The sequence below is a fragment of the Pseudoliparis swirei genome, chromosome 3 (genome assembly GCF_029220125.1).
Source record: "Pseudoliparis swirei isolate HS2019 ecotype Mariana Trench chromosome 3, NWPU_hadal_v1, whole genome shotgun sequence".
Lineage (NCBI taxonomy): Eukaryota > Metazoa > Chordata > Actinopteri > Perciformes > Liparidae > Pseudoliparis > Pseudoliparis swirei.
The window spans coordinates 23396524-23413405 of NC_079390.1; the positions used below are offsets into that span (position 1 = coordinate 23396524).

The 16882-nt window shown below is 43.4% G+C and overlaps 2 protein-coding genes across 3 annotated transcripts; both read right to left on the reverse strand.

The window, feature by feature from the left end:
- Positions 1 to 1213: 1213 nt before the first annotated feature.
- On the reverse strand, positions 1214 to 3468 carry c3h5orf24 (chromosome 3 C5orf24 homolog). Its single transcript, XM_056442022.1, has 2 exons — positions 3382 to 3468; positions 1214 to 2258 (listed from the first exon to the last, which is right to left on the reverse strand). Exon 2 carries the CDS (start codon positions 2250 to 2252, stop codon positions 1638 to 1640), a length of 615 nt encoding a protein of 204 aa, XP_056297997.1. The 5' UTR covers positions 2253 to 2258; positions 3382 to 3468; the 3' UTR covers positions 1214 to 1637.
- An 891-nt stretch (positions 3469 to 4359) lies between these two features.
- ddx46 (DEAD (Asp-Glu-Ala-Asp) box polypeptide 46) lies at positions 4360 to 16632 on the reverse strand. Of its 2 annotated transcripts, none has more exons than XM_056441431.1 (23): positions 16481 to 16632; positions 16089 to 16253; positions 15130 to 15243; positions 14944 to 15031; positions 14688 to 14856; positions 14207 to 14601; positions 13983 to 14096; positions 13738 to 13903; positions 13534 to 13654; positions 13269 to 13444; positions 13070 to 13191; positions 12183 to 12261; positions 11146 to 11228; positions 10610 to 10774; positions 10350 to 10512; positions 9524 to 9717; positions 9295 to 9432; positions 7403 to 7552; positions 6553 to 6777; positions 5659 to 5877; positions 5019 to 5163; positions 4844 to 4917; positions 4360 to 4763 (listed from the first exon to the last, which is right to left on the reverse strand). In XM_056441431.1, the coding sequence occupies exons 1-23, from the start codon at positions 16495 to 16497 to the stop codon at positions 4716 to 4718; spliced, it is 3330 nt and encodes a 1109-aa protein (XP_056297406.1). In that variant the 5' UTR covers positions 16498 to 16632; the 3' UTR covers positions 4360 to 4715. The 2 variants fall into 2 exon arrangements, with proteins under 2 accessions (XP_056297406.1, XP_056297396.1); XM_056441421.1 differs by having other exon boundaries at positions 15130 to 15252.
- Between the last annotated feature and the right edge of the window lie 250 nt (positions 16633 to 16882).

Here is a 16882-nt window from a genome sequence, read left to right on the forward strand (position 1 = left end):
ATTCGTTGTGTAATATATTTACCTTCGCATTGAAAATGCGGAAGGTTATGTTTTGATCACCGTGTATTTATTTATTTGTATGCGTGTTACGCGCATAACTAAAAAAGTATTAAACCGAATCGCATGAAATTTGGTGGGATGATTGGTTATTATCCGGGGACCATTTGATTAGATTTTGGGATCGATCGGGTCAAAGGTCAAGGTCATGAAAAGGTCACAATCTTCTTTTTACCATAGCGCGGTAAATTTGTATCCAATTGGCATGCAACTAATGCCAAAATGTTCATAATTCAATGCCCAATCTTGTGGTATGCGAAGGTATGCGCTCTACCGAGTGCCCGTTCTAGTTATATAATGTGTTTGTTTGTGAGCAAGAATACATAAAAAGGTTTTGAGGCTTTTAGTTTTTTGTGTTACAGCAAATACATGTTTTTATTATTATTTTTACGTTAGCTTGTGTGAGTTAAACGTTACAGAGATTACAATGTCTTCAATATCAACGGGCAAAGTTTTCTTGGGCCAAATGGGACATTAAAGTAAAAATAATTAGTTTGTGTTTTTCTTCGTCGGGACACTAAAACTAAAACGACGCATTTTTGTTCAGATTTGACGAATTCTAACGGTAAAAAAAAAAGATTTCCGTCGACTGAAATCTTTCTTCAGATATTTTCTTCCTCGACGCATTCGAGGATCATCGAAAACGCCGGGCGTCGGCCAGAAGGTCGTAAGGCCTGAGGCGTGCAGACAGAAACCAGACAGGTATTCGGGCTTCCTGCTCGCCAGACGCTCCGTTGCCATGATGTGTGTCGAGCGACGGTGACGCAAACAATGAAAACAAAAACAACATCCGCACGTTGACTCACAAAGCTTTTGGGAAACATTCACATGCAAATATGCAAAGATCACCGTGACGATGAGCGGTGACGGCCGTGAGATTCTCTGTACATCTATTAATAAAGTGCCCCTGAGCCAGGCACTCCCCCCCCCCCCCACACACACACCCTCTAACACATGTGACGCATACTAGTCACATCAATCTAAAATAGAGAAGAACAGCTTTGCTACTCGTCTCTTCCTCTTGTTTTTGTTGTTGTTGCAAAAAGGCGAAAAAGCAAAAACAACAACAAAAACAATAAGAATAAAAGAAAAATAATAATAAATAATAAAAACAAAAATAAAATAATAATAATAAACAACAACAAAAACAAGAATAAAAATGAGTAAACATTTTTTATTAAAAAACCCCATAATAAAAACAACAAAAACAAGAAGAAAAATGATAATTAAAAAACAACAACAACAAAAGAAGAACAAAAACAACAACAAAAAGAGTTGTAATGGGACACATTTCAACTCGATGTCCTCGTTGACGGCCTCCTTTGTTTGCGGTGATGCAACATTGTTTTTTAGAGTTGTGTTTAAAGCACACGACACCAGAGAACGTTTAAAAAGCCCCCCCCCCCCCAACGTGTAGTGACACCCTCCACGCACGGCGATGGATCTGGAGAACGTTATTATTATATATTTGGTGGCACACAGATGACACCAACACGACGAATAGAAAATAATTACACCCCCTCACCCCAGCATCTGGCCCACGCGTCTCTTATCCAACGGGAGGCGAGGGGGCGGAGCCTTCACTCGTTGGCCGCCTTCTCCTTGCAGGAAGGTTCACAGAGGATCTCCTTGTGCGGCAGCGGGTAGGGGAACGCCGCGCCGCTGCAGCCGCTGCCGTACGCCAGTTTGTTGAGGCGGGAGGAGAGGCCCTTGATGCTGCCGGGGGGGCGGCCCGGGCTCACCTTGTAGCCCGCCGCCCTGGTGGTGCCCAGCGGCCGCCCCGGGCTGGTCTTGAACCCGGCCGCCCTGGTGGTGCCGAGCGGCCGCCCGGTGCTGGTTCTGTACCCGGCCAGCTTGGTGGTGCCCAGAGGCCGCCCGCGCCGGCCCGGCTTCCCGCCGGCTTTGCCGCTCTTCTTCTTGCTGCCGCCGGCGTCGTCCTTCGGGTCCTTGGAGGTCTTGCCCCCGGGCGGGCCCGCCAGCGTCTCCTGCCTCTGGCACGCCAGGGGCTTGTGGACCTGGGCGGGCAAGGCCATGGGCGCCAGCGTCATCTGGAGGGCGGACGGCGGCGGGGGCGGGTAGAACTTGTTGGCCTGGGCGCAGAGGTCAAAGTGGGAGGCCGGGTGGCGGCCGTCCTCCGCCAGGCACGACGGACGGCTGTTCATGCAGAAGTCGCCGGTCGTCACCTGGCGCATCATCTTCTCCTGGAGGGGGAGGAGTTACAACTGAGTCATTATCAAAGGTTGAATAATTATGTTGCCGGGCGGAAGACGGAATAGAAGAATCGCAGCTTCAATTCCACAATAAAGGTTGATGTCGGTGTTTTAAATGAAGTCTGGATGCATTTTTTACATTATTATTTATTTACACGTATTTCTGATCTCCGAGGCTAAACGTGGTAAAGACGTGGTCTAAGACAACCGTTGTGTTTTATTAACAAACAATCAGTCAGTCTTCATCGTTGAAGTCTTTTATTTTGAAAAAACATTTCCCGTGATGCACAAATCCACCTCGGTAGTATGTTGGACACGTCGGGTTTAAGAAGAGAGCGCCACGACTCACGTGACCAGCTTTACGTGACGCCGCCATAACACCCAGTGGCCACCGGGGGCAACAATGAGCCCGTCGCACACAAATTAATTCCAAAAAGCGACAAATAAAAGGTGAGATTTGTGTTCTCACGCCGTTTCACAGTTTTACCCGAGAGGACGGAGACGTCTCGTTAACTTCCGACTAACAGAGATGTGGGAACACATTTATTTATTATGTTTTTGATTCTCATTTTATGAATGAATTGTGTCAACAAAAATGTTTTTGAGTATTTTCTAGACAGGATTTAATTTTCCAAGTGTGCAGCGTTGGCTTGTTTCAAAACGCCGACTCTGAAGGTCAGAGGTCAAAGTGTCCCCGAAAATAATAATATATATTCATATATATATACTGTGTAACTATGACCATAAAAACAAGCATAATCCGTATTAAAGTGTTGCTCAAGGCTTTGTGGTTTGCAGCTGACCCCTTACCTGTGTCTCTCATGCACACACACACACACACACACACACACACACACACACACACACACACACACACACACACACACACACACACACACAGACACCCTGTAATCACAATGAGTCACACAACAACTGCTCTTCACGTGCAACGACACAATTGTCATAACTAATGAGGCTATGAATACTCTCCTGTATCGTGTGTGTGTGTGTGTGTGCCAAACACAACACACCGCCTGTAGTCACATGCATCCCCACCGCCGACATGGCCGCTGACGTGCACGACCCCCCCCCCCCCCCCCTCCGATTACTGTACCTCTCGATTGTTCGGTGCAGATCTCTGTGCAGGAAACAAAGGGTTAAAAAGAAAAATAATCTTTCATCCCTCAAAGCGAGACTCGATCCATTTTCCAGCCCCCCCCCCTCTCCAAACCCCCCAACACCCCCCTAAAAAAACACGGGATCTCTTGTCGGTTCTCCGGAGAGTAAAACCCGCTCACCGGGGCGCGTCGGTGTGCGCGAGGCGCTGCTGTCGAGGCGGGTGTTTTTATTTATATATATAAATATATATATTATTGCCCAGCTCCAGAGGTTTGGATGAGAAACGCAGCCATTTTCCATTCAAATGTAAAAAGACTGGCGCGCAGTCTGCGCATGCGCAGATAAACATACAAGGGGGGCGAGGGGGGGGGATTGTTCTCCTTTCGATCCTGAAGAACACTTCAACAGAAACGACGTGTTTTCACTTTGAGACACACAACGGGCTTTTAAAAAATATGAAATATATAATATTATATTTATATATATTCATATGTGCCGTTTTTTAAAATCCGCAAACGGCCCGAAACACGGTTATAGAAAAGGAGGCTACTGAATAATTAAAATAGGCAGGAATATACGATTAAATATATAAATAAAACAAATATGCATATGAAATAAATACGGATATAAACGAGGCTCCTAAATATATAAATACATGTAAACATATTGATGACCAAATAGTTATAACAATAAAAAAAAATTGAATTTAGAAAGGACTATCTTACCACTAAGTTATACAAAAATATATATATATTTATAAAAATATTTAATTATTTATTTCCCACTTATATTTATATAAATACACCGAGGTAATAAAGTGATGGGTTTTCATACAAAAAATATTCTTTGAAGCAATAAAATATATATATTTTACTTCATTTATGTGTCTATATTGACACTTTTAAATTTTGTTAAATGCACATTTATTTATTCCACATTGAACGAGTTGTTGATTCAAAAACAGCCGGACACATTTTATTTATTTAGCAACAGTTTTATTGTGCGGAAAAGTAAAAACATCTTCCATCGGACTACTTCTTCATAAAGACTATGTGGTCGTGCGTGACATGTGACCCAGAATGAAAAGGATGAAAAAAAAAAAAAATACATATGCAGATGAGAGATGGTCCAGTGACCCCGCCGGTCACAGCTGCATCAGACAGTTTGGTATTTATAGTCTGTTTAAACTCAAGAGAAGCACAAAGGAAACTAAAAGGGGGACAAATATAAACAAAACTGAGGTAATTGAATGGAACATTATTAAAAATATAGACTAAAATATTCCTCAACCACTTTGATGGCGCTGGAGAGATGGCCGCTGCTCCGCCTCTACAGCACCTTGTACCGGCCTTTGCTGGTCGGCTGGTAGGAATTTTGCTGTAAAAAAAACCAAAACAAATATCCATAAGTAACGTTTTTAATAGAGATTTATTGAGTCCAAGAAGAAGATAACGTACTAATCTGATGAGCTCCTCCTTGATTAACCGCGTGATCTCCGTCTTGGCTTTCTGCACGGCCAGTTCATTTGCGCCTGGAGGGATCGACACGCTGGTTATTTATAAGCAGCATTAAAAACATTTTAAAAAGGCGGATTAATATGTCTTCACGAATAATTAATTAGGCGACGCCTACTTTCGATGGCCAGGTAGATCTTGCGCTCGCCCTCTTTGGGCTCTTTGCCTGGAGGAAAGTAGGTTCCTCTGATGGTGATGGCGGCCTCGGAGTATTCGCCGATCCTCTGCAGAGCTTCTTTAGACGTCACCTTCCACCTGGCCGTCTAACAACAACAACAACAACAGGAAACACTTTGACTTCCTGCTAGACTTTATTTAAAGATGTTTTAGAATGACCAAAAAGCATTTAAATGTTTTATTCTTCATTATAAAATAGTTTCTGTATTCTTTAGCAAGAAAACCCCCCCAGTTTATTAAATATTTGCTTTCAATATATATATATTATTTATTTATATAAATAATGTATATATATATAATATATAAATTATTTATATATGAATTATATATATTTACATAATATATATATATAAATAATATATATATTAAAAAAGGGCATGAAATCTGAATTTTGCCGTCAGCCGTTATGCGAGTTGTTTTCCACCAAATGTAATTTTTAAATAATTTCCTTGTGTTTTTGTCTTTGCTCTTTTTACCGATGTGAATGTCGTTTGCTTACGTTTGACCGCCGTCACTCAAATGTGGAGCCAGACGAGATCAAATAATGAAGTAAATAACGATATAAACATCGCCCCGCTGACCTGCGGGAAGTCGTTGATCTCCAGCTCCTCCTCGTATCTCTTGACGGTCTCGGCCTGCTCGGCCGCCTGCCGCTCCTCCTCCAGCTTCTCCACCGGCGTGTAGTTCAGCTTGGCGTTGATCTTCTCCGCCAGCTGCTCCGCGATGGTCTTCGCCGACACCGAGGGCGTCATGATGGTGCCGCCGCGCAGGATGGCGTTGGTGGCCTGCTGCATCACGTCCTGCAGGGGGGGGGGGAAGAACAATTAAATATGATTATCTTGCCAAAAAGGGTACAGAAACAAAATTAAATGTAATGAATGGAAGAAAAATAACAAATATTTTTTTTAATATTTAAAATGTGCATTTATTAAATATTCCTTGAAAACTCATATTTAATACATATTCGATAAAATATTCAATATAATACATACATTTCGAATAAGTTGCAAATAAGAGTTCTTTATTTTATTGCAGCGGTTCTCAAATTTAGATTTTTCAAAATATATATAAATAAAATAATAACAACATTAGCATATATTTAAAAAATCCTTTAAAAACTGATATTAATAAATATTATATACACTTTATATATTAAATCAGACAATGATGGTTACATAAAGAATACAGAAACACATAATTAATGTAAGAAAGAGGAATAAATATTAATAATTATGTTTACGGCTACTTGGAACAACAACCTGAGGGCAGTGACCTCAGATATGACAATAATCAATAAATAACTATGTATTGTAAAGAAAAAATTAGTTTCTGTGAATAAGAAATGAAAAACTACGGGAAAAAAAACAATTGTTTTACTAATACGGAGCTTTTAAAACGTTGCGATTTACTCGATTTGTACGAATAAAAAGTGACATTTTGATTAATCGATGACTTCCTGTCTCCGCTCGCCGTACCTGAGCCTCGGCGCCCAGGTTCTTCAGGGCGTTGATCTTGAGCGCCAGCCTCTTGGCCATCTCCAGCTTCTGGATGTTCCCGGCGGACGGCGGCCCGCTGCTGGACATCCCTCCGGAGAAGGACGACGAGGACCCCGATTGGCTCGAGCCGCCGCCCGAGCCGGGAGCGGACAGGTCCTTCACGCGCTTCTTGGAGTTGAACATGCTCTCGATCTGCTCCTCGATCTGGAGGAGGATGGAGGAAAGGTGGGTGGAGGGGACGGAGATGGCAAGTCGTGTGAAAAAGAGGGTCGAAAACCATGTTTTTAAAATGGTTAACGCACATATGTGGTTTCAAAATAAAAGCGACCTTCTAGTGAATGTCGTTGGCCAATCAAGTTATTTAATAATACATAAATACAGTTGAATATATCAAGATAAATCTATATTAAATAAATAAAATGATAATAAAAAGTTTTGTTAATATTTAATACTAAATAAATCATTTCCAAAGACTAATGTGAATTCAAAATAAGGTGGTCGGCCATTTCAAATCAGTAATAAATAAATACAATACAGTTGAATAAATCGAGATAAATCCATATTAAATAAATAAAAAAGTTTAATTTTTTAAATATATATTAGAAACTTCAATACAAAAGAAAATATTTCCAAAGATTTCAAAATAAGAGCACATGACTGTTAAAAACGTCTCGTTTCTGCAGATTGCAGCCTCCCTCACTGTCACTCAAACAGTATTTAGCACATTAGATTAAAATATGAATTTGAGATATATACATCGCCTAAAAATATTGAGATATTATTCTACAGGCCATATATATATATATAATCTACACAAGAGGGCACTCACGTCCAGCGCTCCGTCCTCGTCGTCAGAGTCCTGCAGCCCCAGAGCCGCTTTCTGCAGCTTCTTCCTCTCGTTGGCCATCGCGTGTTCCGTCTCGTCGAACTTGAAGCCTTTTCCAGAGAAGCCGCTGCTGCTTTTAATGACCTTCCCCTCCTGTGGGAAAAAACAAATACACAGGGGTCATCCACATGGTGACCAATGGGGGTCCAGGACTTTAAACATACCTGCAAACTCATGAGGGGTGAAAAAGGTGACAATGTTGTTGTCACCACACCACATCCACGTTGTTTGAAGCCTCAAAGCTTTTAGAACCACAACTACAGTCATTTTATTGTTCTGACCACAAATATAAATAATGATAATAAACAGTTTAAGAACAAAAGGTCCTCCTCTCTGACTCAGCCCTGTAATGATAGTAATAACAAATATACATTGTCATTATATATAATATGGTTAAAGTCATTCATGAACCAACTTCCTTTTTTTGTTGTTGCCTGAACAGTCCTCATGGACTTGTCCCTGAATCTGTTCTGTCTCTACCTGTTTGTCACGATACTCATATTATAACTTCTATACATATTACATACCTGCCATAAATATCATGATACCCGATACCAGAATTCAATACACCATACAAACAATATGGTACCATAAATACGAGACTGGTATATTTATCTATAATAGTAATAAATAAAACATCTGTATGGTTCACTTTTTACCAACTTTTTCAACACTTAACAAATGACAGTAATATTAGTATTAATACAGCCAGATATGAATGAAACTACATGGTTCCATCATAGCATTGATTATACACGATGAGGCCGTTAGTCTCTGACCAGATGATACACAGTTCATCAGGATGAGCAGCTGGAGAGTTACAGAACTTTACAGACTGAAACATTTCACTTCTGGCATCTTTTTATTTTTTAAGCCGAAGTCGGTCTCTAAAGCTCCGCCTCTTCTCTTGCTGTGAGCTGCGCAGACAGCTCGACACGGAGCAGCGCGTGCGCTCTGATCGCTCTCTTAATGAAGTATCGGTACTAAAAATATGCTAAATCACATCGTGTTTAACGTACGGGTACTTTGTTAGCATCGCTACACCGTGCAGCGGGACAGCAGCAGATGTAGCGGGCTAACATTCAAGCTAACCTGAACCCCCAAACGCTGTGGACATCTGAACGCTGATTGGCCGAGACGCGACACGTCCCATCAAAGATGTTTTATTGCGAAGAGCACCACTTCACACTTTTCTCCGCGTCTCACTGCAATCTCAACGGCAGCGAGCCAGCGGGCCAGGTGACCCCCCCCCCATAACAAAAACTCTTCGGATCTCCACGATTCACGTGGATGACCTATTTTGAGTTCAAAACGGTGAATTTCACCGAAAGGTGACAAGTTTGCAGGTATGTTTAAACCAAATGACCATGACAGAACATGTAGGTAAATCTCAGTGTAAACATGAAAAAAGAGAGAAAATGTGGTATTTAAACTGACAATGAGGATTCCAAAGCACACAGTATAAAACCTTAAATGACTCAAATGAAGAGACGACAGTTTGAATAAAAAAATAAAATAAACGTTTATATAAATGTTTATTCTTCTAATCTAATTATTGTTTAACTGTAAACTTGCGTGGCGAGTATGAAAGAGCGTACGCCGGCTTACATTTAAAAACATATTAATTATGTAAAACTCGTAAATGAACATGTGATAACATCATTTCCAGGACTTTTTACAAAACTTTTGGGATTTCATTTTTTTCCCAAGGACTTTTGCAGGCTTGGAAATAACCATTTTTAAATTCCAGGACTTTTCCAGGTTTTCCACGACCGTGCGGACCCCGAATACATTTAATTTGCACGTATACATTTGTTTCCACTATCTGGTCTCACCGCTTTCTGCTGGTCCTTGAAGGTGGCCCACAGCTTCTCCAGCTCGGGCGGCACCGGGGAGCAGGACAGCTCCAGAGCTTTGATGATGTCACCGGCGTAGCGGACCTGGTCGTCCGTGATGAAGGTGTAGGCGAAGCCCTGGAGGAACAGAGGACACAACGCATCTCCATTAAAAAAAAACAAATTTTTCTTCCAAAAACGTGAAGGTCTGGTCCCAAGCGAACCCGACCTTGTTGCCCGCCCGGCCCGTGCGGCCGGCCCGGTGCACGTAGTCCTCGTAGTGGTTGGGGCAGTTGTAGTTGACCACCAGGATCAGCTGCTTGACGTCCAGCCCGCGGGCGGCCACGGACGTAGCCACCATCAGGCGGCACGCGCCGTTCTTAAAGTCGTTGATGACGCTGTCTCGGTCGTACTGGTCGATTCCTGAGGATGAGGAGGAAGAGGAAGAGGGTTACACGTGGTTTAGTGAATACGAGTATCGAGATAACCCGCAGTCAAAAATAATAAATTTCGACAGTTGCAAATAAGATTTATTTATTTTTTCGCAGTGGTTCTCAAAATATAAATATTTTTAAATATTTAAGATTAGCATCTACTAAGAAAATCCTTAAAAAATTATATTTAATATATATTATATCTTAAATCAGACACTGATGGTTACACAAAGAATACAGAAATGCATAATTAAACGGCAGAACATTTTTTAAATGAATTTTATCGCAGTGGTTCTCAAAATACTAATTTTTTAAATATTTAAAATAACATCTACTAAAAAATCCTTACAAAAATTATATTTAATAAATTTTCAATAGAATATTATATATACACATTATATTAAATCAGACACTGATGGTTACACAAAGAATACAGAAACACTTAATTAATGGCAGAAAATGAGAAATAAATAATAATAATTATGTTTACGGCTAATTGGACCAACTACCTGAAGGCAGTGACCTCAGATAAGACAATAATCAAAAATCAACCATATATTGTGAAAAAAAAACCCTGATATTTAATAAATATTCTATATGCGTTATGTATTGAATGGGTACCTCCGTGAAGCGACATGCAGGGGTAGGAGGCCTTCATCAGGTCCTTCAGCAGGTTGTCCGCGTGCTCCTGCTTGTCCACAAAGATGATGACCGAGCCCTTCTCCTGGTAGTGGCCCAGGATCTCCAGCAGCTTCAGGAACTTCTTGTCCTCTTCGATCACCAGCTGCAGGAACGAGGGCGAGGAAAGGAAACGTTAATATAGAAGCAGAAAGCCGGAGTCTGGGTAGAGGTGGCGGTGCAAAGAGGCGGAGGCGACTCACCACGTGCTGCTGCACGTCGGAGCAGACCACACTGCGGCCCCCCACCTGCACCTCCAGGGGCTTGGCCAGGATCCTGCGGGCCAGCGCCTCCATGGCTCTGGGGAAGGTGGCCGAGAACATCACCGTCTGGCGGTCCGGGCGCACGTTGTCCACGATGCGCATCACCTGGACGGGGAAGCGGAGGTCAATGCGTCTACTCGCTCTCGGTTTAACATTTTAAAAAATAACAGCAATTTATATAGATATATATTTAGATAAATAAATAATATATTTAGATAAATAAATATTTCAATAAATAAATATAAAATATATATTTAGATATATAAATAAACTTAGAAAATAAATATAGTTGGATATATAAATATATATACTAGATATATTATATATACATATAAATATATTAAAATACATATATAACATTTTTATATACTTAGAAAAAAATATAGATATTAAAGTATAAATAAATAATATATAAATAAATAACATATATATATACAAATAAATAATATATATATATATAAATAAATGTGACCCACCTGAGGCTCGAAGCCCATGTCGAACATCCGGTCGGCCTCATCCAGCACCACGTAGGTGGCTCTGCGCAGGTTGGTGACGCGACCTACACACAGCGGAGGAGAGGAGCACGAGAGGGGAGGCGGTTAACGACGAGGGAACCGGCCTCAGACCTCAAACGCCTTGTCCAATCAACACACAGGAGACCGAGGTCGGGGGGGTGCGACTACGTGACATTTACTTCACGACCAAAACACCGTTACGTCATTACAGTTTCAAGTGGGTGGGGTTTTAATGCATCTAGATTTGAGTGTTGTAGTCTCTGGTCTTGCGTACCATCTCAGGGGAACGAGGGACCTGTAAAAGTCAAGATACAATACAAGAGACGGCGCCCCATCATTATGTGACCAAGCGCCTGCTCACCTACAAGGGAAACATATTACAGATTACCTCGCATGTGTGGAAACAATGACAGTTAAATATAAACTCGCATTACAGTCACAGTCAGCTAATATAAACAAGACATGTTCCAGTATTCCTTCACATGTATAGTAATCTATATTTAAATAAATCAATTTACAAATAAATATATATTTAGATAAATAAATATATACATAGATAGTTAGATAAATAAATATATTTATACATATACATTTAGATAAATAAACTTAGATAAATACATATATTTATACATATACATTTAGATACATAAATAAACTTAGATAAATAATATATTTAGATACATATTAAAATATTAAATATATATTTAGAAGGCGGTATTCCTTCACATGTGCATGCACAGCGATCGAGTCTCAATGAAAAGGGAGACGGGTGAGATTTTAGATCTCGGTGCCTTTTAAATGCTTTCCAACCATCTGCTGCTGGCCTCTTGGGGGGGGGGGGGGGGTCTGCAGGACCAGGTCCACCTACCTGCACCCCCCCCACCCCTGATTTTCAGAGGGGCGCTCAAACAACGTCAACAGCTGAGTGGCGTGGTTCATGAGGCAATGGAAGGAGGGGAGGAGAGGGGGGATGGGGGGTGGGGGGTGGACCAACTCACCGCTGTTGGCCCCCAGCATGTCGATCATTCTTCCGGGCGTGCACACGATGATCTCGGCTCCTCTCTTCAGCTCAGCAATCTGTCGGACAACAACTTCAGTTCACAAACAAACAAACAAACGCAGCCTCGTGTGCCACAGGCGGCTTTCAGACGGAAGATGTTTGATTGACAGGTGGTTCAGCCAATCACCTGCCACTTCAGATTAAAAAAATACATAAGAAACGTTTTTTTAAATAGGCATATTGACCGGTACATAACGCAGTTAACATTTACTTTAACTGATATTTCCATTGTTTCTCATCTTTAATTAGTATTTTTGTAAGCGTTTCACGGAGGCGACCTCTTTCATATCACCATCAATAAGTCAAAGTATAAGCGCGCAGTGCGCCGGCTCGTCTCAGACTGCGTTACAGTATTTAATATCATTCAAATTAAATAAAACATCAAAGCTACGGCTGCAACCAATTAGAAGTCATCAGAATAATCCACTGGGAGCTTTTCTTGGATTAGTAACCGGCTGCTGGCGGCGGCTTCTTCTATATATTTCACTTTACAGACGTGGGAGTGGTCTCCATCTCGTCACCGACACAAAATATCAAAAGTTTCCTTTTAGGATCAATCTGGACACGTCGTTCACCCCCGACCTCTCAGAGCTTGACCCTTCGGGCCGGAGGAGGAGACACGGGGCACGATGTCCATCTGTGTGATGACATCATGTTCCATAAAGCCCTCTGGGGACCACAGACTGGGCAGTATTGTGCAATATGGACTTCTACTCTGCTGCTGTGGTAGATTAGATTACAAATGTTTTAAAGGAAGTACACGTGAAGCCAATAAAAGTCTTCGGCAACATTCGAGTGTGTGTGTGTGTGTGTGTGTGTGTGTACCTGTTCGCTGATGCCCGTGCCTCCGTACACACACACCACCCGGAGTCCCAGCGCCTTGGAGAACTTCTTGCACTCCTTGGTGATCTGCAGCGCCAGCTCTCTGGTGGGAGTCATGATGACGGCTGCGGGGCGGGGGGTTACACTTCAGCCACTAAGAAACAAGACGACACTGCGAGTGTGATCCGGCGTCGCGGCTCACCGATCGGCCCCTCGGACTCCTCCAGCGGGTTCTGGTCCATGATGTGTCGGAACATGGGCAGCAGGAAGGCGATGGTCTTGCCGCTGCCGGTCTTGGCGATGCCGATGAGGTCTCGGCCCGACATGATGGCCGGGATGGCCTGGGCCTGGATGGGGGTGGGCTTGTCGTAGCCGTGCCTGCGGGGCACAAAGGGGCAGGGCTTTAGTGCATTTGGACTTCTCGTGTTGCGACACCCCGTCTGGACGGCCCGCCGGGTCGGACTCACCTCTTCATGGCGCTGAGGATCTTCATGGACACGCCGCACTGCACCCAGGTCTTGATGGGTTTGGGGCAGCCCTTCCCTTTGACGGCGATGCCTTCGAGCTCCAGCCGGTACGCGTACACGTCTGCGTCAAAACAACAGAAACACACTCTTTCGTAATCCAAAGGGCGCCTGAAGCTCGTCAAGCTTCTGGATCCGGGAACCGACCTTCCGGGCTCATCCGGGCGAGCTCGGGCACCTCCACGTAGAAGTTTCGGCGGTACGTCTCATACTGGATCTTCTTGTGGTCCACGGGCTCCAGAACCTTCCTCTGTTTGGTCTGGAAGCCCGTCAGCGCCGTCTGGAGGTCCACCTCCTCCTCCTCAGACGAGTACTGAGGACAGCGGGGACCATTAGGGGGGGGGGGGGGATATATATGTGTGTGTGTGTGTGTGTGTGTGGGGGGAGCTCACCTCCATGGCGTCCTGGTCGTTCTCCATCAGCTCGCCCTTCTTCTTGTGAGTGTTTGGTCCTTTCTTGGTTTTGACGACCGTCATCACCTTGGTTCCCATCATTATCGCTCCTCTCTGAGGAGGAGGAGGAGGAGAAGGGGGGGGGGGGGTCATCAATCTTTTCACAGTTTCCCTTTAAATAACATGTGTACACAGTGACATCAGCAGTATCTCCTCCTCCTCACCTTGTCGTTTCCCTTCATGGCTCCCATGTTGAACTTCTTCACCTCCTGCTTCACCTCCTCCATGTAGGCGTCCAGAGGGTCCACGTCGTCCTCCTCCTCCTCGGGCTGCTGCTCCATCGGGGTCTCGCTCTCCTTCTCTTTCTCCTTCTCCTCTTTCTCCTTCTTAATCTTCTTCGCCTCCTTTTCCTTTTCCTCCTCCTCATTCTCTCCTCCTTCCTTCGCTTCTTCTTCTTTCTTCTCCTCCTTTACCGCCTTCTCTTCGCTCTCGCCCTTCTCTTCGCTCTCGCCCTTCTCTTCGCTCTCGCCCTTCTCTTCGCTCTCGCCCTTCTCCTCCCCGTCTTCGTCGTCGTCGTCGTCGTCTCCCTCCATCGGGGCCGAGTTGTCCTCGTCATCGTCTGAAAACAGAGCGGCTCGGTTAGAGAAGAGCTCCGCCGCGGTCATGTGATCACACCATCATCCTCCTCCTCCTCCTCCTCCTCACCCTCGTCATCCTCCAGGCTCCACTTCTTGCCCTGCTTCATGTCCTCCAGTTCCCTCTTGATCTCTCCGATGTTCTCGATGGCCTTCTTCCTCTGCTCCTCCCTCCACTTCTCCACGCGCTCCTTCCTCTTCCTCATCTCCTCCTCCAGCTTGTTCTGGTCAAAGTCTTGCTGCCCGGACACAAGGGGAGAGATCAGGAACAGGCTCCTCCTCCTCCTCTCAGGGAGGTCAGCGAGAACAGAGCAGGCGGTACTTACGTCCTCAACCTTCTCGTCCTCCTTCTCCTCTTTGATCTTTTTCTTTTCGGATAAAGGATCGACGCTGTCTTTCTCCTTGCTCCTCGACCTGGAGGGGGAGGTGACAATCGAGAGAAGAGGACAAACAGTCAGCGTGATTTTTTTCATTTTTTGTGTTTTTCTTAGTTTAAAAAGAAGAAGTCTCACTTTTCATCGGGCCTCCTGCTCTTGCTGGGGCTTCCAGAACGGGACCGCCGAGCTCGGGTCCTGCTGCCGGACCTCCTCCTCTCTCGGCTCCTGGACCTCCTCCTCTCTCGGCTCCTGGAGCGCCTTGGCGGCAAAAATAAAAGCCATGAAAACACAAAGAGGGAGGACGATTCTCACTACATCACATCACTTGTCATTTAGCTGAGGCTTTTATCCAAAACGCCTTACCATCATGTTACATTAACACACCGTAGACACAGCTACAGGGAGCAACTCAGGGTTAAGTGTCTTGCTCAAGGACACATCGATTAGGGCAGGGATTGATCCGCCAACCCCCTGATTGAAAAACAGACCTGCTAACCACCCATTCGAAGAAAAGAAAACGTTTACACTTTATCTTTGGTATCATACTATATGCATTCTTATCATGAATTATATATAGATATATATGCATTGTTATTATATATTTTTAAGTGTTTTAACAAAGAAATTAACATTTTAAAAACGTTTCCATATTTTTCAACTTAAATGTGTTAATTAAATTAAGTTGTATACTGTTTATCTTTTATATTTAACTTTGATATCATATTATATCCATTATTATCAATTATTTATAGATATAGATATATTTCTTCTTTTTTAATTTTATTTTTTTAAAGTGTCATATTTAATATATAATATATATAACTAATGGTTATATATTGTTTTGGAGCAAATGCAAAATAATTCAGTGCCTGCTAGAAATAAATAAAGTGTGATTTGTTTGAGGTTAAACTTTTATATTCTTAAACTGGAATGAATAAAAACATCACAGGTAGAAAAAAAGCTCCACGATGGTGCTGCAGCCAAATGAGTCCTCCGTGTTTCTTCTTCTGCTGTTGGTTACTTTAACCGTCACACAAACAGCCGCGTTGTGAATTTGACAACAACGCAACAACACAAATAAAAACGCCACCCACCTGACGCGTTTTTTGTCTCTGGACCGGGACCTGCGGCGGTCCCGGCTGCGCGAGCGCTCCCTCCGGTTCCGGTCTCGATCGTCCTTCTTGGAGCGTTTGTCCGGGGAGCGACTCTTCGAGCGGCTGCCCGAGCGGCCCCGAGAAGCCGAGCGCTTCCTGTAGTGTCTGAGGACCAGAAGAAAAGAAGAAGAATGACGTTGAACTACATTCGTACGACACTTTCTTTAAATTCACATTCCGCCGACGAACGAGAAGATTCGTTTGTTTTCGCGTTAACGTCTGTGTGTGTGTGTGTGTGTGTGTTTTTTAGCGGGTACGGCTAGCTGAAGTTTAGCAGCCCCGTGGACTTCCGTCACAATCGATCCGATTTATTAAATCAACGCGGTAATTACCTCGACTCGCGTCCCATCGCTGTGCAACGAGGTTTATGTCTTGTGGTAATAAAAACAAAATAAAGAGTCCACGGGTAACAACGAGTGTAGGACGGTTGTTTGTGTCTGTGAACCCGCACGTTAGAAAACTGCGACAGCTTTAAGTTCACGAACTCGTGCGGGCTTGAACGGCGTAGAGCGCCCCCGTGTGGCGGGAGGTCAGAACTACAGCACACACAAACAGGGCAACCCTCGTACGGAAGCCCGAGAGACACCTAGAGGAGAAGAAGAAACGCTTTAGAACCGCGAATCTATTCACATTTGAGCTGAACTCTCCAATATTATATCGAACAATATGAAATATAAACAAATTATATTTAAAATAAATATAGAAGTAAATAAATAATGATAAGAATGCCGATA